This window comes from Leucoraja erinacea, chromosome 29, assembly GCF_028641065.1.
Source record: "Leucoraja erinacea ecotype New England chromosome 29, Leri_hhj_1, whole genome shotgun sequence".
In the NCBI taxonomy this organism is placed as follows: Eukaryota; Metazoa; Chordata; class Chondrichthyes; order Rajiformes; family Rajidae; genus Leucoraja; species Leucoraja erinaceus.
Window position 1 is genome coordinate 17,617,799 of NC_073405.1, and position 21,888 is coordinate 17,639,686.

The 21,888-nt window shown below is 41.9% G+C and overlaps 1 protein-coding gene and 1 long non-coding RNA gene across 4 annotated transcripts in view; one reads left to right on the forward strand and one right to left on the reverse strand.

Annotated features, from left to right (window-relative positions):
• Positions 1 to 17,174, forward strand: part of uhrf1 (ubiquitin-like with PHD and ring finger domains 1) — a 30,438-nt gene extending 13,264 nt beyond the window's left edge. The window contains exons 7-16 of the mRNA XM_055658798.1: positions 1,820 to 1,943; positions 4,407 to 4,514; positions 7,021 to 7,125; positions 9,875 to 9,981; positions 11,004 to 11,166; positions 12,199 to 12,336; positions 12,500 to 12,614; positions 14,276 to 14,433; positions 14,637 to 14,735; positions 16,045 to 17,174. Coding sequence (XP_055514773.1) covers positions 1,820 to 1,943; positions 4,407 to 4,514; positions 7,021 to 7,125; positions 9,875 to 9,981; positions 11,004 to 11,166; positions 12,199 to 12,336; positions 12,500 to 12,614; positions 14,276 to 14,433; positions 14,637 to 14,735; positions 16,045 to 16,191 — 1,264 coding nt within the window. The 3' untranslated portion in view covers positions 16,192 to 17,174. The remainder of the gene's footprint in view (positions 1 to 1,819; positions 1,944 to 4,406; positions 4,515 to 7,020; positions 7,126 to 9,874; positions 9,982 to 11,003; positions 11,167 to 12,198; positions 12,337 to 12,499; positions 12,615 to 14,275; positions 14,434 to 14,636; positions 14,736 to 16,044) is intronic.
• Positions 49 to 21,870, reverse strand: LOC129711275 (uncharacterized). 3 transcript variants are annotated; one of them, XR_008725806.1, is made up of 4 exons: positions 21,584 to 21,870; positions 15,576 to 15,641; positions 6,254 to 6,408; positions 49 to 299 (listed from the first exon to the last, which is right to left on the reverse strand). It is a non-coding gene; the product is annotated as an uncharacterized LOC129711275 (long non-coding RNA). The 3 variants fall into 3 exon arrangements; XR_008725805.1 differs by lacking the exon at positions 49 to 299 and having other exon boundaries at positions 6,092 to 6,413; XR_008725804.1 differs by lacking the exon at positions 49 to 299 and having other exon boundaries at positions 6,092 to 6,408; positions 21,584 to 21,868.
• Between the last annotated feature and the right edge of the window lie 18 nt (positions 21,871 to 21,888).

Consider the following 21,888-nt stretch of genomic DNA (forward strand, 5'->3'; position numbering starts at 1 on the left):
ACCCATAAGATGGTACCAAAAACACATTTGAAAACCGTTACTCCTCTGGGTTGTTAAAAAGAACATGTGCTTTTTAATAAGAACTAGACCAGGTGCAGACCCATTGGGCCTGTCCCCCAAGGCAATATTCCACCACTGACCCATAGCCCCAAACTGCAGGCATGGCTGATGGGTTCCCGTTGTGACGCCAGAGATCCCCGTTGTGACGTGAGTCGCGGCAACCCTCCCCCAACTGCGCAGGCGCAGCCGGCAAATAGATGCGTGGCTGCGACGTTTTTATAGTTCAAAATGGCAGTAGCCTCTAAAATATAAGATCATTATGAACGCATCTCACTCTCCCTCTTCAGTCCCGTTCCCCATCTCCATTATCCTCCCTCTCCCCACCCTCCACCAACCTTCCTCTGCTTCCGCCCCTTCCTCCCGTCCTCCCTCTTCCCCCTCCCCTCCTCCATTACTTCGCCATCCCTCTTCCTACCCCTATCCTACTCCATTTCCCAGCATTCCCTCCCTCTCCTCTTCTCCCTCTCTCTCCTTTCCCCTACCATGTCACTCCTTTCCTCCCTCCCTCCATAACCCTTCTCCCCTCCCTACCCCCCTCCTCTCCCTCTAAGCCCCCCTCCTCCCCACTCTCCCACTTTTCCCTCCCTCTCCCTCTATCACCCTACTCCTCCACTCCTCTCCTCCCCTTACCTACCCCCTCACAATGAAAATTGCGAATGTTTTAAATAAAAAAGAAATCCTCAATGAAAATGTTTTCTTTAAAATAACCTAAAGACAATGTTAGCTGTTAATGAAAACAGAAGAATTTGATTAAAAGGGTTTTCTTTAGAATAAAATCAATGTCAATGAAAATGGCGATTTAAAAAAAAAAAGGGGGGATATTTGAGTTCCCAATGTGATGTCGAACGCGTCTGACAGGCACGGCTAGTGGAAAAATGGTTTGAAAAATGATTTTTGTAAAGTTTAAAATGTCAATAACTTGTAAAATATAACATCAATCCGAACAAAACTTGGTACTGCACATCCGAGGACAATGGTGAGTATGGTGGCAAAAAATTGTTGCACTATCGTGAGGGGGTTTCGGGATCTCATGCACACATTACAAACAAACAAGATGAGAGTTTTAGCATAGCAACTTTCTGCAGCACCTACAGATAGAGGGCACTAGAGAGGTTGCTGCCAATTCCTCCATGCTGCACGTTATTACTGCCTGCTAGTTTGTGGCTATGTCCAAAGCATTGAGGAGGCAGGTCAACCAGAAAATAGTATGTTGTGGGATTTTGTTACACTTAGTAAAACAGGAGTTTTGCACTAAATGTAAAGCATGCTAATCTACAATATGCTCAAGAGTAGAAGAATTGTTTCCTATTAATTTGAATTATGCCCAGCGTAGTTAATGAAGAGATACTTGCCACATTGCAAATAAAATGTTTACTTATGGCCAGGAAACTAATTATTGGAAATAAAGTAAGCAATCCTGTTGATCCTCATATGTATTAAATGTATTTGAGATGTAACATTTCATTAAGCAATTAAATGTGTTTTTTTTTTTTAAATTGAGTGATACATCTGAGAAATCCTCTTAAGTTTCCTATTGGTTGCAGAGTGAAAGGTTTCTATTATACCCTTCTAATGAGCTTGTTTATTTGAACTCCGGTTCAAGGTTGGAAATGTGTTGTTAAATAATGTTACAGCACTGGTGAGAGGTGGGAAGTGATACATTTGAGAGTTTTTTTTTATTGCTTGTATTTTGCTCCTTTTACTCTCCACTTAAACTATTGGTTGATTGTAACTAATTTACGCGTGTGGGTGTTTACAGGTATTGTCCTCTATGTAAGATTGATGCAAATGAAGTGGTGCTGGCTGGTGAAAAACTAAAAGAAAGTAAAAAGAAGGCTAAGATGGCTTCTGCTAATTCTGCCTGCCAGAGAGACTGGGGAAAGGTGAGCCTATAGCAAGTTGGATTTACTTAGTGGTTCTGGGACACGTGTCTGGAATAATATTTTAAATGTTGCATACAGTTTTAACAAGGTTGGGGCTGGGAGGGTTGGGAAATACACTGCTCCATTAAGCTGTTTTTGCAGCTGAATCGGAGTTGTAAAGTTGGAAGCAAGTTGTAGAAACAGAAAATTGGCGCCATTCAGCCCTTTGAGCCAGCACCGCCATTCAATATGATCATGGCTGATCGTCCAAAATCAGTACCCCGTTCTGGTTTTTCCCCCCATGTCCCTTGATTCCCTTAGCCCAGTGGTTCTTAACCTTTTTGGCCTCACGACCCCTTCAGACATTCTTGGTCAGTACCGTGACCCCCAAAACAAAAATTGGAAAAAAAAGCCAGCCCGATTTATTAAAACATGTCTGCCAATGCTCAGTCAATGGGATGGCTGAAATTACTTTGCAGCCATCAGGCAATCAAAACGAGGATGAATGCTCGACAGGCAGCACCTCATGTCAGCATCAATCACAAGCCTATTGCGTACCTTCGTTTTCAGAGTTACCATGGCTGAGATTCCAGCCTCAGCGATAAGTTGAGGGGAACTGGACCAATATGGTCAGGGTCCTGTTCGAAAGAACAGGACAGTCCTTCACTTTCAGCCAAAACGTGGTGAGCCCTTGTTCCATGAAATCACTCTTGAGCTGCGCATCTTCACGAAGGAGCTCTTCTCTGGCTTTTTAAAGGAGGAGGACTGGCTGAACCTTGTTGCCTTTCACCACAGTGAAGAATGCTGTGGTGGATGTTTGTGTTAAATTTTATCGTGTATTCTTTTTAAGTGCATCGCTGCTAGCAAATTCATTTCACTGCACCTTCGGGTGAATGTGACAAATAAAATTGACTTTGACTTTGAATATTTAGCCTGGCCAAAACTACAAGACGTTCCTGAGACATTGTAGACCTTAACTAATTCTCAATCAGCTTGAGTTTGCTAAATGACCTCTCTGCGGAAGGTACTGTTGCTGGAATTGTTAATATTATTCTTAAGCTAACACAAACATTCGGAAACGGGTCACCAAGTCTATACTCTGTTAACGTTCAACCTATCTAATGGTTTTAACTGCATTTACAAAATTCACACACACACACACACACACACACACACACACACACACACACACACACACACTCACACTCTCCTGGGTCCTAGTGCCCCATCCTATAGTCACTCTGCTGGGTCCTAGTGCTCCCCTCCTCGTACAGGGAAGACCCATTACAGGAAATTCCCGCCCCTCTGCTTCGGCTCCCGGGCCCGGGTACGATGTGTCCCCTGCACACTCTCATGGGCCCTGTGTATACGTATGCAAATTCACGAAGAAAATACTGTGTGTGTTATGTATCTTTGTTAGGTTCATAAAAATGGGCTTAACAAATTGATGTTATTTGCAACCCCTTCAGGTTAAGAACCACTGCCTTGACCCTAAGAGCTAAATCTAACACTCTCTTCAAAACATTCAGTGAATTGGCCTCCAATGCCTTCTGTGGCAGAGAATTCCACAGATTCACAATTCTCCGGGTGAAAAAGATTTTCCTTGTCTCAGTCCTAAATTGCGTACCCCTTATTCTTAAACTGACCCCTGGTTCTGGACTCCCCCCAACATTGGGAATATTTTTTCTGTATCTACCCTGTCCAACCCGCTAATAATTTTATGTTTCTATACGATCCCCTCTCATCCTTCTAAATTCCATGGAATACAAGCCCAGTCAACCCATTCTTTCATCATACGTCACCCTGGGAATTAACCTGGCGAACCTACACTGCGCTCCCTCAATAGCAATAATGTCTATCCTCAAATTAGGAGACCAAAATTGCACACAATACTCCAGGTACGATCCCATTAGGGCCGTGTATAACTGCAGTAGGACCTCCTTGCTCCTAAACTCAAATCCGACCATTTTACCCATCAAGTCTACTCTGCCATTCAATCATGGCTGATCTCTCTCTCTCTCCCTCCTCACCCCATTCTCCTGCCTTCTCTCCATAGCCTCGGACTCCCATACTAATTAAGAATCTATCTATCTGCCTTAAATATACCCATTGACTTTGCCACCACTGCCTTCTGTGGCAATTATACACTGGGGCAAAGGCTCTTGTCCACCCAGGTTAGTGACACCTTGTGTCCCATAGAAATGTGTGTGTTGGGTGTTGTAGTTCACAGGATAAATTGACCATGTATACACCATAATTGCTAGCACTATAGAAATCTACAGACTGGGAATCTGAAAATGATGTGAATTTGACTGCTTAATTTGTATGTTTTGTAATGTGTACATATAAATATCACAACCAGACCTCATCCAGCAATGTCTTGAGATATTTTGTCACCCTTAGTTCCTTTTTGTGCTCGGACAACAGGAATTCCCAGGTTGTGCATTATCAGCCATTAATTTCTCTTAATGTGCCTTATTCCAGGGTATGGCCTGCGTGGGTCGCACAAAAGAATGCACAATTGTACCCTCTAATCACTATGGGCCTATCCCAGGTGTTCCAGTGGGAACTCAGTGGAAATTCAGAGTCCAGGTATGTTAACTTTATAATTCCGGTGTGATGAAATTAAGTAGAATTCTATAAGAGCTCATAGCAATCAATTTTGTACTAATCAGTGTTCCCACGTTGAAGGAAATTAACCGAAATTTTAGAAATTCTGGTTCTCTTCGGGTAATTTAGGGAAAGTAAATTTCGGGAAATTTTCTGGCCCGGTTAGCCTTCCCCAACGGAAATTGTGCGACTGCCGCCCCAACTGCGCACGCACGGATACCTGATCCACTGCGCAGGCGCGGGGAGACGCAAAAGTATTTGGGGGGGAAATTGTTTTTGACCATCTGTGCCTGCGCAGTTGGGGGAGGCCCGTCAGCCACGCACAATTGAAAATGGCGCCGGTGATGCGGTAAGGATGCAAAATGACGCCATCTCCTTGCGCGTGCGCAGTGGGCCGGGTATCCGAGTGTGCGCAGTTGAGGCGGCAGTCGCACAAGTTCCGTTGGGGAAGGCTAACCGGGCCTGCTTAAATTTCAGGAAATACCATCAAATCCAGGAAATTTGAGTCTATTGAGGTGTGGAAGCACTGATACTAATATAATAGGATTTACTTTTTTTTTTAATAGGATAAAATAACCAAGACGTGGCTGTGGCTTTTGGTAGTATTGTGTTGCTAGTATTTGAACAGGGGGAAGTAAACTTTTAAAGTGAAACATTTCATTTAAGTTGTTTTTGCTCTTTAGCAGCAGTATAACTAATCTGTGCACCCATAATGAGATCATATTTTACCCCTAATGTGGCTGTTCTACTCCATGGGTACAATATCTCAGATAGGCTGGAGCCAGAGCTAACAGATCCGTTCCCATAGCTGACATCAGTAGCCAACTTTGTGGGCCAGAGTTGTGGCATCTTGGCATACCGTTCAATTATTCTCTGAGGCCATGTCCACTGTTGAACCAGCAAAATGGATAATCCAAAATGCTCTGGCACCAAGGGTGCTGGAAAATTGGTGTTGGGCCTGAATTCTGGATTGTTGGAGGTTACTATGACAACACACTTTAATTTGGCTTTTTTACAATGTAAAAGAAATATACATTTTCTAATGCGATGGGTCAGTCTGAAGAAGGGTCTCAACCCGAAACGTCACCCATTCCTTCTCTCCAGGGATGCTGCCTGTCCCGCTGAGTTACTCCAGCATTTTGTGTCTCTTACATTTTCTAATGAACCCATTGAGTTTAGTGGAAAAATATACAAACTCTGGGCTCCAACTGCAAACCTACCCACGTTGTGGACCCTAGCCTCTGTCCTGGCCACATTCCTGATCCACGTCTCCAGCCACATACTAGCCTATATTCCGGAACCCCTGTTATACGCTGATCCAGATGCGATGCTGGATAACGGAAGTTTTACTACAATAAGATGGTGCAATACAGTCAAAAGCTTAGTTTTGTTAATCAAAAATTCCACCATAAAGGATGCTTTCTTGGGTAGTTCTGAAATACCAATGGCTCCAATACACCCTGAGCGTTTTCATGGAAAGTGCTGTTAAAATACCTTCTGATAACACTTATATATAGCTTGAACAATGTAAAGGAAGGTGATGCACCAAAAATTAGGAAAACAGTGGTTTGAATCAAATTTATCCAAGCTTCTGACCCAAGGATGGATCTGGTTCGCAAAATGGTGTAAAGGGTTTAATTTCTAATGGGCCTGTTCCACATAGGCGACTGCAGGAGACTATGCGGTCGCCACATGTTCGCGGATGGTTGCCGGGGAGTCACCTTCATGGTCGTGAGTCGTTCCCGCATTCTTGGATCTAGTCACGGCTTCATTGATGGGTAGCGGGTGGAGAGTAGCGAGAATCTCGTGCCATAGGTGCAGTGGTAGTGGGTCTCCAGGAGGTCGTAGGTTCTCATAGGTTGTCGCCGGTGCTGACCTTGGCTCATTGGGGAAAAAAAGTAAGTAGTTTTCAGAACCAAGGATAACTGACCGGTAATGTTAATGTCTGCCGCTCTTCACAGCCGTGTATCTCTGGCTTCTTAAAAGTTGTTTCCACTTCCCCCCCCCCCCCTTCTTTTAAATGATTTAAGTGACCTTTTCCTTACACTGTGTTTTCACCGTCTTAATTACAGCGCCAACCTTCCTGTTCATCGTGGTGTGTGTCTATCACATTGGCTTTGCACTGTGAATTTCACTCCGACAGCGCCCCTCCTGCTTTCCCTGTCCCCTGCATGCATAACTGGCTGGTGCGTGTTCCACTCTGACAGTTGCTGCTCCAGTCGCCGGTTTTTCAGGGACGTGTTATGACTTGACAGTCGCCTGAAAAATTGCCTGTGGAACAGGCCCATAATAGTGTTTTCAAGTGGAGGCTAAATCCCTGCATATGTTTCAGAAGAGTATTCTGATTAAGCTCAAGATCTCTTCCTTGATTGGATATTTATGGTGAAGTTATATGGATTAATTTAGAACAGATACGAGTAGCTTTGTCCTTGTACTACCTGTGATATACACATGTTAATGGGTCCCCCCCAATTAATTCCATTTGAAGGTGAGTGAATCAGGAGTTCATAGGCCACATGTCGCTGGAATTCATGGCCGGAGCAATGATGGAGCATATTCCCTTGTGCTTGCAGGAGGTTATGAGGATGATGTGGTGAGTAACCAATATTATTCATTAATGCTGCAAATGTCAATCTGTTTATCTTTAAATTTGTATTCTTTAAATGCCGTTATCTTGGTGGTTAATTTCACAGAATCAGAGTTGAGCTTCGTCAAGCAGGTCAGAGATTCTTGCTCCCTGTGCAGACGTGTATGGGGCTATATGAAGGATGATCAGCTTAACTGGGGCACCATGGATCATGGAGCTATCCATGAGGGGAGAAGAGACATATACAGTGCCCCCCATAATGTTTGGAACAAAGACCAATCATTTATTTATTTGCCTCTACTCCACAATTTGAGATTTGTAATAGAAAAAAATCACACGTGTTTATAAAGTGCACATTGTCAGATTTTATTAAAGGCCATTTTTATACATTTTGGTTTCACCTTGCAGAAATTACAGCCCCCCCCCCCCCCCCCCCCCCCCCCCCCCCCGTCAATTCTTGAGTGACCAAGTCAATCACCCTATCTGTAGCTAATAAGCAAGTTCAGTATTCTGAGTGCGCATGCTCGGGTCAAAGGTCACTATGCATAAACAGCCCTGGAAAGCAGTGGACCTGCATTTCTTATGTTTTTATCCAGCTTTGATTCTGCTAGGTAAGTAAATATTGCATTCATACTATGAAATTGTTATATTTATTGTTCCTTTGTTCAAAGCTAAGTCTTTATTGCTTTATTATTTTTTAAAAGTGGTGGGTGTCTGGAACGTGCTTCCCGGGATAATGTAGGAAGCAGGTACGATAGTTGATGGCGGATTGCGGGGGTGATGCACCGTTGTGTATGGCTGCTCCTCCTGCAGTCCGCCCTTTCACCCTTTTTTATTTTTAGTCCTGTCCGTACAAAATGTTTCTTGGAGGTCTTCTTTTATGTGGTGGGTGGGGGGAGGGGAAGGGGGAAACTATTTTAACCCCAGTCCTACCTGGTCGGAGATGCGGTTTTTCTCCGAACCGCATCTTCGTCCTCTCTGTGCGGCCTACCATTGAGCTGGAGCAGCGCTGGTGCGGCGTTTCCTGCCGGGACTACAGCTTCACCGGCGGTGTAGATGCTGGGACACCAACATGGAGCAGGCGATGCCTTACCGGGTGGCCGCCTGCGGGCTCCGGGGCACTGTGACCGCCGATTGAGACATCGTTGAGCTGCGGCTACAGAGCGTCCAGCCGTGGGCGGGCGGCACTGGATTTACAGCACCGCGGAGCCTGGGATCCGAGATCGCCCAGAGTGGAGGTCCGGCCGGCGCGGCCTGTGAACTTTGGTCATTGCAGTCTTCGGGGAGGAAGGGGCCGCTTCAGTTCAAGCCGCCAAAAGGTGTTCACCAGGCGCCGATGATCCAGCTTCGGGGCAAGAGGGCCTGAAAACACCGGGTTGGCTGAGGAGGCCAGATATAGGCCCCGACCTCGGGTGGACTATGAGGGGGAGAACTGGATATTTTTAGTGCCTTCCCTCACAGTGAATTCTGCTGTGGGGGGACGTTTCATGTTGATTTCTATAGTGTACTGTTGTGTCTTTTTTTCTTTTTCTCTTTTTTGTTTTGTATGGATTTATTTACATTTGATCTGTTCAATTAATTTAATCAATCTCTGTAAAGCACTTTGGTTCAAATACTGGTTTTGTTGAAAAGTGCTATATAAATAAACATTACTATTACTACTACTACTATTATGCTTTGGTGAATGAGCAAGAACTCGGTGGTCGGGCTCAGGTCTGTTGAGTTGCTGTTGGGCCATCCCCATCCCCGTCCCCTCCAGTATGTCTCGTCCCTATCCGGGGGCGGCGGGTGGTGTTGGGCCGGGCCAGGCTTGCAGCTGGCGCGGGGAAGAGGCCGAGTTGCTGCAGCGCTTTGTGTGTGGGATTGGCTGGTGGTCCCCACTCCGTTGGGGAGTGGGGTTGGGCTGAAGTTGGTGCTTCTTGTCTGCGCTGGCTGTGACCGATGACAACAGCGGCCCCAGGCCCCCAGCCATTTGATACAATTTGTTGAGGAATCATCTTTATGAGGTTACCTGCGTATGTTATCTACAGGACACCAGCATGAGAGACTTGGTTAAAGCGCATTATTGAATTGGATAGGAAATTGGCTCAGATGTAACACTTGTATACTAAATTTGGCATGACATGATTACTGGCGCTGCAAATTTCTGTGGGCCCCAGTAATTAATTATTTTTATAAACTACTTGAATCAATTACTAGAAATCTGTTTACGAGCTTGCCGAGCTATAGAAAGGAAATAGTGAAACAAAGTGTGACAGTGAAATGAGCAGCATTATAAGCAGTACAGATCAAGCACTAAATTAGAGGGAAGTATTATTTGATTTGAATGGGAAAATCTTCTCTACAACCATGCACCTTGAAAGATTAGAATATTCCGAATGAGTATCTGAGGCAAAGAAGTCTAAACAATTAAAAGGTTGGAATGGAAGAACATTAAAAAAAAACAAAAAAACATTAAACAAAATCACAATATCAAGTGCATGTTTTTGAAAACTGAAAATATATGTGGGAAAATATGAAGTTGGGGTTATAGATTATTGAACATGTTGAATTTAATTGTTTTCCTTGTTTGCAGAAAGAATTGAGATTTTGGTTTACATCCTTTAGACTTTGGAGTTGATTCAGATTCTTATATGCATCTCATGACTAGAGTAGCCTGATGAGACAAATGTCTATTGTTCTAGGTTATGTTGTCTCTTACTTAGAATTCACATCGGTTGAAAAGTTGAAGATTAGTATTGTGCTTCTCTTATAGGATCATGGTAGTGACTTCACCTACACTGGAAGTGGCGGTCGTGATCTTTCTGGAAACAAACGCACAGCAGAACAATCGTGTGATCAGAAGTTGACCAACATGAACAGGTTAGTTGTTAAATTGATGAAAGTATAATCTCTGAGATGGTACTAATTTTTACTGCCATTTTAAGATGATCTGAATCAATCAACGTATGTACCATAAGGATAATGTCCCATGCATTTTTGGTTCTGGATTAGGTATTGATAATGGATTCTGATTTTTTGATGGTTAATTGAGCTTTTCATCCTACATCATTTACACGTGGGAGTTTCAACAGATTCTTATATTCATGTGATGACTGGGGAGAACAAAATCAGAATGCTGGAAAAACTCGGTGGATAAAGCAGAATTAAGTAAACATTTTTGGCTGAGATCCTGATTCAGTACTGGGAGAGAACTGGAAAGATTATCAGCATATAGTAGAATGAAGGAGTGGAAATGCAGACCGAGGCTGGTAATTGATTGGTTGAATCAGGTTGGAATGTGATGACCGGGAAATGCAACCAGATTTGGGATAGGGGGATGGAACGGATGATCAAAGGGAGGAGTAATTGCGGTGGACAGGTGAATGTGGGGAAGTCTGCCTAGTTTTCCTCTCCATCTGCTGATCCCTACCATCCTCTCCCCTCACCTGATTTAATCTATCCATCACCTGCCAACCACTATTACCCACCTATGTACGGCTACATACTGGAAATCTATACTGTTCTCTCTGGATGGCAGGGTCTTGCCCTGAAACTTTGTATCAGTCTCAACATATATAAATTAAACTTGCTTGACCCTTTGAATTCTTTCAGCATTTGGTTATTGATGTAGATCCGAGCATTTGCAGTCTCTTTTGTCTTATGACTGGAGTGCATGGGTTTTATTTGAGAGATGATATGTTTGAAACTGCTGTTGTACTGTTAGATTTAATGTCTATCCATTTCTCATCGTAATTTCATTATTGCAAAGTAAGTTGGTTATTGTAAAACCTAGTTATTTATAAATATAGTTTTTGGTGGAAAATTCTATTTTCTAACTACTAGCTATATACAAGTGCATACATTGTGAAAATTGGAACTCAAAAAACAAATTTATTTTGCAGGGCTCTTGCTCTGAACTGTAACGCTCCTATTAATGACAAAGCAGGAGCTGATGCTAAAGACTGGCGAGCTGGAAAATCGGTCAGAGTTGTGAGAAGTGCGAAAGGTCGTAAACACAGCAAGTTTGCACCAGAGGAAGGGAACCGTTATGATGGCATTTATAAGGTATGAATATACTAATAGACTTACATTTTCACAAGTACAAATACATTAAGTACATTTTGAAGATGAAAAGCTAGGTATTGATGCTAGTAATTTTATTTTCGCATTCTTTCAACCTGGCTGGTTATGGGGGAAAGTGTAAATAGATCGTGGAAGACTTCCTCATTCTTGTACCAAGATTTTTAAAAATTCATTTTGTTCAACATTAGTTCTGTTGGAGAGAAGTTATTGAATTGATTTGAGTTGCATATGTTTCAAATACAAGTTATTATGTATTTGAGGTAATGTTCATTTGAAATTCACAAACATCTATATACTTATTTGTGTGTTTACTTGTGTGTTTTCGAGGCTCGGCTTTTCCGAGAACTCCCGAGAGCTTTGTACTAAAGTCGGGCCCTGTACTAGAGCTCTCGCTTTTCGCAGCCCGTTCGCTCGCCCGGCTCCCCTCCACCTCTATCTCTCCCCCTCTTCTCTCTCCCCCCTCTCTCTCTCCCCCTCTCTCTCTCTCCCTCTTCTCTCTCCCCCCCCTCTCTTCTCTCTCCCCCCCTCTCTTCTCTCTCCCCCCTTCTCTCTCTCTCTCCCCCCCCTCCTCTCTCTCCCCCCTCCCCCCCCCCCCTCTCTCTCTCTCCCCCCTTTCTCTCTCTCCCCCCCCTCTTCTCTCTCCCCCCCTCTTCTCTCTCCCCCCCCTCTTCTCTCTCCCCCCCTCTTCTCTCTCCCCCCCCTCTCTCCCTCTCTCTCCCTCTCTCCCTCTCTCTCTCTCTCTCTCTCTCTCTCTCCCTCTCTCCCTCCCCCCCCCCCCCCCTCTCTCTCTCTCTCTCGCTGTGCTCTCTCTCCCTCCCCCTCTACTTCCCCTCCACCCCCATCCCTTTCTTCCCCCCCCCCCCCCCCTTTCTCGTTAAGGGGACAGGACCCAACCCAAATATGGATAATTTTTTGTAGCTATTGCAATTTGAGGTACATTTCAAAAACTTCAGTGTGGGAAGAATATGAAAAGAGAAAGTAAATCTGCTGAATTGTAATTTATTTCTGAATTAGGTGGTGAAGTACTGGCCTGAGAAGGGAAAATCTGGTTTCTTGGTATGGAGATATTTGTTGAAACGGGATGATGAAGAGACAGCTCCATGGACCAAAGATGGTAAAGAAAGAATGAAAAAGCTAGGATTGACTATGCAGGTATCTTATATTTCATGGTTTGTCCAGTAATATTTCATAATGTTTGACTAAAAATAACTAATTGGGTATTGTTCAGCTGGTTTTTACAGCAAAGTTGGGCTCAGACAAAAGTTGTAACACTTTAGTTAATCAATATATTTCATCAACAAACTTTGTGTAACAGTATCCCGAAGGTTACCTTGATTCTCTCGCCAATAAAGAAAAAGAGAAGGAGAACAAAAAGAAAGATGAAGATCCTGAGCCAACACCAAGTAAAAGGAAAAGAAAATCAAATTCAGGTCTGCAGATTCACGTTGAGATTGCATCACAAATTTGTTGGTGTTTTTCAGTTGGATTATTTGAGTTTTCTTTCTGTAATGTTGTCAATACCAAAAGCCAATGTTTATTGCACACTTCTAATTCTCCTTGAGATGGTGCTGGTTATAAGCTACTTTGAATGAACAATTTTGTAGTCAAGGTCGTTCCTTTCACCTGCTGTTGTGTTGGGTTATGCACCGTACATGATATGGCAGATTAGAAAGAATTTACATTGTATCTGTCATAGGTAGACAAAAATGCTGGAGAAACTCAGCGGGTGAGGCAGCATCTAGGGAGCAAAGGAATGGGTAATGTTTCGGGTCGAGACCCTTCTTCAGACTGATGAGTGGATTGGGGGGCGGGAAGAAGAAAGGAAGAGGCGGAGACAGTGGGCTGTGGGAGAGCTGGGAAGGGGAGGGGAAAGAGGGAGAAAGCAAGAACTACCTGAAATTGGAGAAGTCAATGTTCATACGGCAGGAGTGTAAGCTACCCAAACGAAATATGAGGTGCTGCTCCGCCAATTTACGGTGGGGCTCACTCTGGCCATGTAGGAGGCCAAAAACAGAAAGTTCGGATTTGGAATGATCGGGGTAGTTGAAGTGCTGAGCCACCGGGAGATCAGGTAGGTTATTGTGAACTGAGCGGAGGTGTTGGGCGAAGCGATTACCAAGCCTACGCTTGGTCTCACCGATGTAGAGCAGCTGACACCTAGAGCAGTGGATGCAATAGGTGAGGTTGGAGGAGGTACAGGTGAACTTCTGCTGCACCTGGAAAGACTGCCTTGTTCAGACTCCCTGCCTAGGTCCTTGGATGGAGTCAAGGTGGAGGTAAAGCGACAAGTGTAGCATTTCTTGCGGTTGCAAGGGAAAGTACCAGGGAAGGGGGTGGTTTGGGTGGGAAGGGGAGAATTGGCCAGGGAGTTACAGAGGGAGCGGTCTCTGCGGAAAGCTAATGGGAAGATGTGGCCAGTGGTGGGATCCCGTTGGATTATCTGTTGTATGTGACGGCTGGTAGGATGGAAGGTGACGACAAGGGGGACTCTGCCCTTGCTACGAGTGGGGGGATGGGAAGTGAGCGGAGTTACGGGGTATAGAAGAGACCCTGGTGAGAGCCTCATCCATAGTCGAAGAGGGGAACCCCTGTTCCCTGAAGTATGAGGACATCTCTGTTGCCCTGGTTTGGAACACCTCATCTTGATGCAGCGTAGACGGAGGAATTGGGAGATGGGGAAGAGTCCTTACGGGAGGCAGGGTGGCAAGAAGTGTAATCCAAATAGCCATGGGAGTCGGTGGGTTTATAGTAGATGTCGGTCAGAAGTCTGTCGCCTGCGATGGAGATAGTGAGGTCTAGAAACGTGTCATGATCTACAAATGTTCTAAAATGTTTGTGTAGTTTCTTGGTACTCTTGCTGTATTTGATCAATTAACATGAGTATTTAATAAATTGTTTGTATCGGCTGACATTTTGTTCATTTTTAATTTTGTGAATAACACCTCAAAAATATGCCGAATACTACTACCTTCCTAAATTCTTTGCAGATAAAAAGTTGCTTTCTAAATAATAATGCAAGACATTTTTGATTGTTGACTTTAGACCTGTTGGTACAGTGTCATGATTTTCTAAATCTACTTTCCCACCTCAGATGATAGAGTTTCATCAACTCAGTCACCAAAAAGCACTCCAAAGAAATCAAAGGTGGAAGCATTTAAGTTGACAGCAGAACAGAAGAAACTTATAAAAGATGATGAAGTTAATAAGAAAGTGTGGGATGAAGCACTTCTATCCCTTAAGGATGGGCCGGTATGGATTGAATTTATTATTTTCCAGGCTTCTATTGCATGTATCTAATTCAAATGTAGAGTTGTCTTGATTTTACTTAAGTTTTGATATTGGCTACTAAAAGACATTTAGATCAGATTGTATAGTCAGCTCTAAGTAGATTATCGGTGTAGACTATCTTAATTTCCTATAAATAGCAATGGTTTTCAAATTTCTTTTTCCAGAAATTCCTGTCAAAATTGGAGGAGACATTCTTGTGCATTTGTTGCCAGGAGGTGGTATTCCAACCAATTACAACAGAGTGTCAGCACAATGTCTGCAAAGTAAGTATGATAAATCAATCCTAACCTGAAATTTTCATAATAGATTCACTGCATCGGATATATTTTAATATTTGGTTATTCCCAATGTTATATGCCAATCTTGCATGTTTTTCGTGATTGAGATTCTGAGTGAGACTTACAATTGTGTGCAAGGCTGTTTTGTGAAATTGATATTGGAAGCTATATATATGAACCTTTACATAAAATGTTTAGCAATAACACCGTAAAGAATACGGGATAAAAAAGAACTGCTGATGCTGGTTTATATTACAAAGATAGATACAGAATGCGAGAGTATCTCAGCGGGTCAGGCAGCATATCTGGAGAATATGGATAGGTGAAGTTTCAGGTCGGGGCCCTTCTCCAGACGGAAAGGAATATGGTGCTGGGCTATGGAGCGCGTCCAAGTTTGCACTGAGTATCAGAAACATGATGGCTAGCCCCTTAAAGTGGGTGACTGACTAGAGCCTGTAATATTATTCTTATATAAAATGTATTGCCATTAATCTCATGTTTTAAAAGTGTGTTTTTCAATTTGACATTTGCTTGTCCTACCACGAGCAATGGGTCCCAGAATATTATTATCAAGGCCCAGACTTATCTTTATTCATAATTATTTTAAAATGTATGGATTTCTTCGACAGAAATACCAGTCACTTTGCCAGAAAGGTTTCTCAGTATTAGGTCCTCTGATCAGTCAGAGTTGGGGAAATAATCAGTACCATACAAGGCAAAGCAGTTGTTTCGAATGGCAATCGATGGCAAACACCTAAACCTTCACACCCAGAAATACTGTGGGTACATTGTTTCTAATCTGCAAAATGCATTAAATTTACTCACCTAGACTACTGCGGCACTACTTCTCAATTCCAGTACTATTGGATCACAAATTTCAGGATTTAAACCCTGTAAATAATAGAATATAAATGTTTCCATGTGAGTGCGTTATCCGCAAGTGTTGCATGTATTTAAATCCTTGAATTTGTTGTCCGACGGTACTGCCCTTACCAGAAATAAGGTTATGCTAGAAGTATAGTTGAACGGCAGTCCTTACCGCAACAGTTCAAGAGGGTACCTCACATAAGTAGTTTTGAAGTGTCTTGCTGTGCTAGCGAAATCATATTATTTTTTCCAGACTTGTCAAGACTATGATCATCAGTAATGAAAGCCCTTTGTAATTAAATTGACTTAAAATTTAAAAATGCTGGTGATTCTGATTGAGCTTTATTTATAAGAATTCATAAGGCAATTACCTTCAACACAATTCTCAACTTGTTTGTTTTTCTTTTGTTTTTATCACGAACTCCAGAGCTGCTTACAACGTTCCTTCAAGGCTGACGTGTACACTTGTCCTGCCTGCCGCTATGATATTGGCAAGAACTGCAGCATGGTGGTCAACAAATGCTTGCAAAGTCTTCTAACCCAGCTGTTCCCAGGATATGGCAATGGACGGTGATGCCTTAGTTTTGGAATTATTTCTTGTCTTTTACTTGACACTTCGTCATTATTTTGTTAAGAACATAGGCATTCTGGCCTGTGGAGCTTGAGTGGAGGACAGATTGACAAATTAATCCAGGGTAGCTGACTTCCCATCCCCAATCTTTAAGTGTAGGATATACAAACCTCAAAATGTTTGTGCTTGTTTTAGTCTAGGAGCTTGTCTAGATATGCAGATTGATGTTATTGGTGTAACATTACAGGGGGAAAAAATACTACCTCAAAGTGGGGATAATTTTCTTGGGATTTTCTTTGGTCAGAGCAAGTTCAGCAGAATGATGTCTGTCTAATCAGCCTTGATTCTCTCTGCTTGATAAGTTAAGCCATCACATAAGTGCCTTTGTCCTTGTTGAAGGCTGGGCTGTGAGCGACTTCCTAGCACTGATTTTATTTTTAAACTAGCACATTGGTTGACAAATTTAGCCGTGCAGATAAATTCATCAAAGTTATTTTAGCAGGGAATATGCAGCTTTATTATGCTGTATTTTTTATAGAACAGTAACCGCTTATTTGGTTTGATTCAGAATTGTACAATTTTTAATGCTTTGAACTGTAAAATATATTTTTCTGACCCTGGTTAACTGTGAAAAGCAATCCTTTATTAATTGAAATTTGTGAAAGGGGATGTAACCTGGGCAAAAGGGGATCTGCAATCTACATGCCTGTACTTGTACATTAATGTTTCCACAAACACCCTCTTTCTCTAATGACAATACCAAAGGATGCATATGGTACCTCAACATTGCATGGACATCATTTCATACTTCAGAATTTAGGTTTTCATGGAGTTAGACTGGACATAATCTAACAATTAATTTCTTTAAGCGCGTTGAATCGTATCTGAAATGCTGTGGAATTTTGAACTTCCATTGGAATCTTCCACTTGTTAATTGCTATGTCTATACGCTGCAATAAAATAAAGTTTTTTTGCTTTTCAAAGCTCTTAACGTGTCAATCTTTCTGTTTATTATGCCATCCTTAGCAGAGGATGTAGGTTTTTGTTTGCAGGTTATCATGGGCAATGCACAAATGTTGTTGAGAAAGTATTCACTTCGTTATCACTCATGATGGTAGTATACTTCATTCTAGAAATGTCCTTAGTGAAGTCAAATGTTATGAGAATTAGATTATTTATTGCCTTGCCCTATTTGTATGTCCTATCACTGTTAAGAGTCTTTAATTGTCACATATACTAAAACAGAACAAAAATCTTACTTGCAGCAGCACAAAAGGTTTATAAACACAATACCCAATAGATAACATAATAAACAAACAAAGTTCCATTAATAAACCCAATATAGTACAAAGCAAAAGCTTGTAGTCCCTAGTGTAACCAAAACAATCAGTAGTTTGAAGTTTAGTTGGAGTTTGTAGTGTGCAATAGCCTGCTGGTTGTTGGGATGAAGGTGTTCTTGAACCTGGATGTCATCGTTTTCAGATTCCTGGACCTTCTGCCTGGTGACAGCAGTGAAATATAGAGTTCAAGAGTATAGAGTACACATATCGAGTGCAAGAGAGTATTTGCTCACATACCAAATCTCAATCTTTTAAGGAAGTGGTAATGCATGGAACTTGGTATATTTAGTTGTATGAGCATTACTGCAAGTACTGACACTTTTGAAAAATATAAAAGTGGATAAGTCTCCAGGTCCTGACAGGATATTCCCTAGGACATTGAGGGAAGTTAGTGTAGAAATAGCCGGGGCTTTGACAGAAATATTTCAAATGTCATTAGAACCGGGAATAGTCCCTGAGGATTGGCGTACTGCGCATGTTGTTCCAATTGTTTAAAAAGGGTTCTAAGAGTAAACCTAGCAATTATAGGCCTGTTAGTTTGACTTCAGTGGTGGGCAAATTAATGGAAAAGATACTTAGAGATAATATATATAAGCATCTGGATAAACAGGGTCTGATTAGGAACAGTCAGCATGGATTTGTGCCTGGAAGGTCATGTTTGACTAATCTTCTTGAATTTTTTGAAGAGGTTACTAGGGAAATTGACGAGGGTAAAGCAGTGGATGTTGTCTATATGAACTTTAAGGCCTTTGACAAGGTTCCTCATGGAAGGTTGGTTAAGAAGGTTCAACAGTTGGGTATAAATGCAGGAGTAGCAAAATGGATTCAACAGTGGCTGAATGGGAAAAGCCAGAGGGTAATGGTGGATGGTTGTTTGCCGGGTTGGAGGCAGGTGACTAGTGGGGTGCCTCAGGGATCGGTGTTGGGTCCTTTGTTGTTTGTCATGCACATCAATGATCTGGATGAAGGTGTGGTAAATTGGATTAGTAAGTATGCAGATGATACCAAGATAGGGTGTGTTGTGGATAATGAAGAGGATTTCCAAAGTCTACAGAGTTATTTAGGCTATTTGGAAGAATGGGCTGAAAGATGGCAGATGGAGTTTAATGCTGATAAATGTGAGGTGCTACACCTTGGCAGGACAAATCAAAATAGGACGTACATGGTAAATGGTAGGGAATTGAAGAATACAGTTAACAGAGGGATCTGGGAATAACCGTGCATAGTTCCTTGAAGGTGGAATCTCATATAGATAGGGTGGTAAAGAAAGCTTTCGTTATGCTAGCCTTTATAAATCAGAGCATTGAGTATAGAAGCTGGGATGTAATGTTAAAATTGTACATGGCATTGGTGAGACCAAATCTGGAGTATGGTGTACAATTTTGGTCGCCCAATTATAGGAAGGATGTCAACAAAAGAGTACAGAGGAGATTTACTAGAATGTTGCCTGGGTTTCAACGACTAAGTTACAGAGAAAGGTTGAATAAGTTAGGTCTTTATTCTCTGGAGCGCAGAAGGTTAAGGGAGGACTTGATAGAGGTCTTTAAAATGATGAGAGGGATAGACAGAGTTGATGTGGATCAGCTTTTCCCTTTGAGAATAGGGAAGATTCAAACAAGAGGACATGACTTCAGAATTAAGGGACAGAAGTTTAGGGGTAACATGAGGGGGAACTTCTTTACTCAGAGAGTGGTAGCGGTGTGGAATGAGCTTCCAGTGGAAGTGGTGGAGGCTGGTTCGTTGGTAACATTTAAAAATAAATTGGATAGGCATATGGATGAGAAGGGAATGGAGGGTTATGGTATGAGTGCAGGCAGGTGGGACTAAGGGAAAAAGTTGTTCAGCACGGACTTGTAGGGCCGAGATGGCCCGTTTCCGCGCTGTAATTGTTATATGGTTATATTATGTATATGGTTCATATAGGAAAATATTGTTTGAGGAAATACATCATTAGTAAGAATATTTTTGGAAGAATGTGTTGTATTCCCAACATTTGCTGTTTCATTCTGTGCTTAAGTCCTTTCTTAGTAATGTTCCACAATAGTAAACGTCGTCTATTCCTTCTCTCCATAGATGCTGCCTCACCTGCTGAGTTTCTCCAGCATTTTTGTCTGCCTCCTAGTTTCCTTCCTCCTTCTCAACTGAATTTTGTTATCACCTGTTCCCTGTTGTTCAAACTCTTTGCTATACATAGATCAGTTCTTTTAATTACTAATGTATTTTAAACAATAGTCTGTGAAAAACATAGGTCATTAAGCTGCTTCCACTTGCTGATATTCAATAAGATGATTTTATCTCAGTGCTAAAATTTCATACAAATTCCATATTCTCAAGATGCTGTTGTAACTTTGAGAATGTACTTGAAATATGTAATATTTTGTAAATAATGTTTAAACTTGCCAGTAGTAAGTATCTGTTGCCTTGGATCCCTCCTTTTCTACAATAAAATGGAATGCCTCCAATTATCCATTACCTTTTGTATATCAATGGTACCCTACTTGAGCATGAAGAAACAACTGCCATAAGTTGCCAAACTTATGGCATTACATCTCCTCTCACCCCTTACTAGATATTCACCATTCCTTTGTTTTCCCGTTGAGTCGTTAAAGTGGTCAATTCCTTATCTGTCTGAAATTATTTCAGCATTGGAATGTTTTTCAAATTATTTTTCATGTAGATTGTTTAAATACATTTTGGGCAATTTAATATAATCCTACATATGGCCAGTATAATACAAAATTTCACATTCAATCAGAATCTAACATTGTTACTATTATTGAAATTCAAAGTTCACCTATTCACGGTGTTCCCTACCCCTAATGCAAGAATATCAATGGAAGGACACAATGGCTTATAAGTGAATTTGGAAGAAAGTGCAGTGCTGAGTTAAAAGTCCAAAACAGCAAGGTCAAATTCAAGGAATGTAAAGATAGAGCAAATACATTTTGAGTTTTTGCTTGTTGAATGTAGTTGTGTTGTAGGTGTTTCCATCTCACGATAATTGGGCGGGGGAGGGGGATAGTTGATAAAAATTTGGTTTTGGGTATGGTTCCTCCGAACTGCTTTAGTTCAACCATGTAATATCCCAGGGTTTATTTTTGTTTAAAATCGATCCTTATTTCGGGATGTCTAGGATAAAAGCCCAGTCTTCTGTTGACCTGGTTTTCTCTGTACTGATAAATGGGCGCTCAACTCTTGTGACTGCATGGTCCAAAAGTTCGTCAATTTAAAATAGTAATTATCACATTGATTTAAGTTCTACAATAAATTGATATATGTAAAAATGGACATTACCTGTATTGTCAGGAAAATAGTTTCTGGTTTTTTTTGTGAGTTAAATGTCCCTGTCCCACTTAGGAAGCCTGAACGGAAACCTCTGGAGACTTTGTGCCCCATCCAAGGTTTCCGTGCGGTTCCCGGAGGGTTTTGTCAGTCTCCCTACCTGCAACCTCCGGGAACCGCACGGAAACCTTGGGTGGGGCGCAAAGTCTCAGGTTGTTTGACCAGGGGACTGTAGTTAACATTGAACCGCCTTTTGAGACGATTAACCATGTTGCTTAGTTTGAGGACAGTTGGAACAGGAACAATAAATGACCTTGCTAAACAGACAACGGGGCGACAGATTTGAATAAACCCGAAAAGGAACCGTGTGTTTATTTCCCTCAGGATTACATAAATATCACCCAGTACAGTGAACGATCACAGCTAGGTCCTTATTTAAAGTGTTAATTGAAATATTTAGCCCCGGAATACGATATTGTTTTGACATGTTATGTGTAATAAATTATACTTAAAAAAAATTATTCTGGTAAATCCGTTAATCTTTCAGGAGTGTATATTGTCACAATTTCTCGCCACATCATGTCGGTTAAGCATTGAACCACATCTCCTTAAATTGCTAGCTATGCACGGTTTTCGTAACAGAGAACTTTTAGTAGCAGTTAATTATGAAGCTTCTTGTACAATTGTCCTTCGAGCTGTCTCCCATTAGCCCGTAAACCTGCTGAGGATTGAAGTAATGAGGAGTGAGATGGTGGGTGAAATGAGAAACGTACCATATCAATGTTTCTTAGCAGTAACAATGATCGCACCAATTGTAGCCGTCTCGGGGAGGAACTTTGGTTATCTTAGTCGAGCGATGCAGAAGTATGGGTTCCTGCATACCTAGTTAAATATGAAGGTTATAAAACAATCCAGTAGAGAAAATAATGTGAGTATATTTAAATTTAAAGCACTTGGTAGGAGCTAGAAAAAGACATAACGGTGTGAACAAAGCACCAAGTATATATGCGGTACTACTTTTGCAGAGCGGACTGGTTTGACAGCCTCGCGACTGTTTCATTCTCACGTACCTGCACTG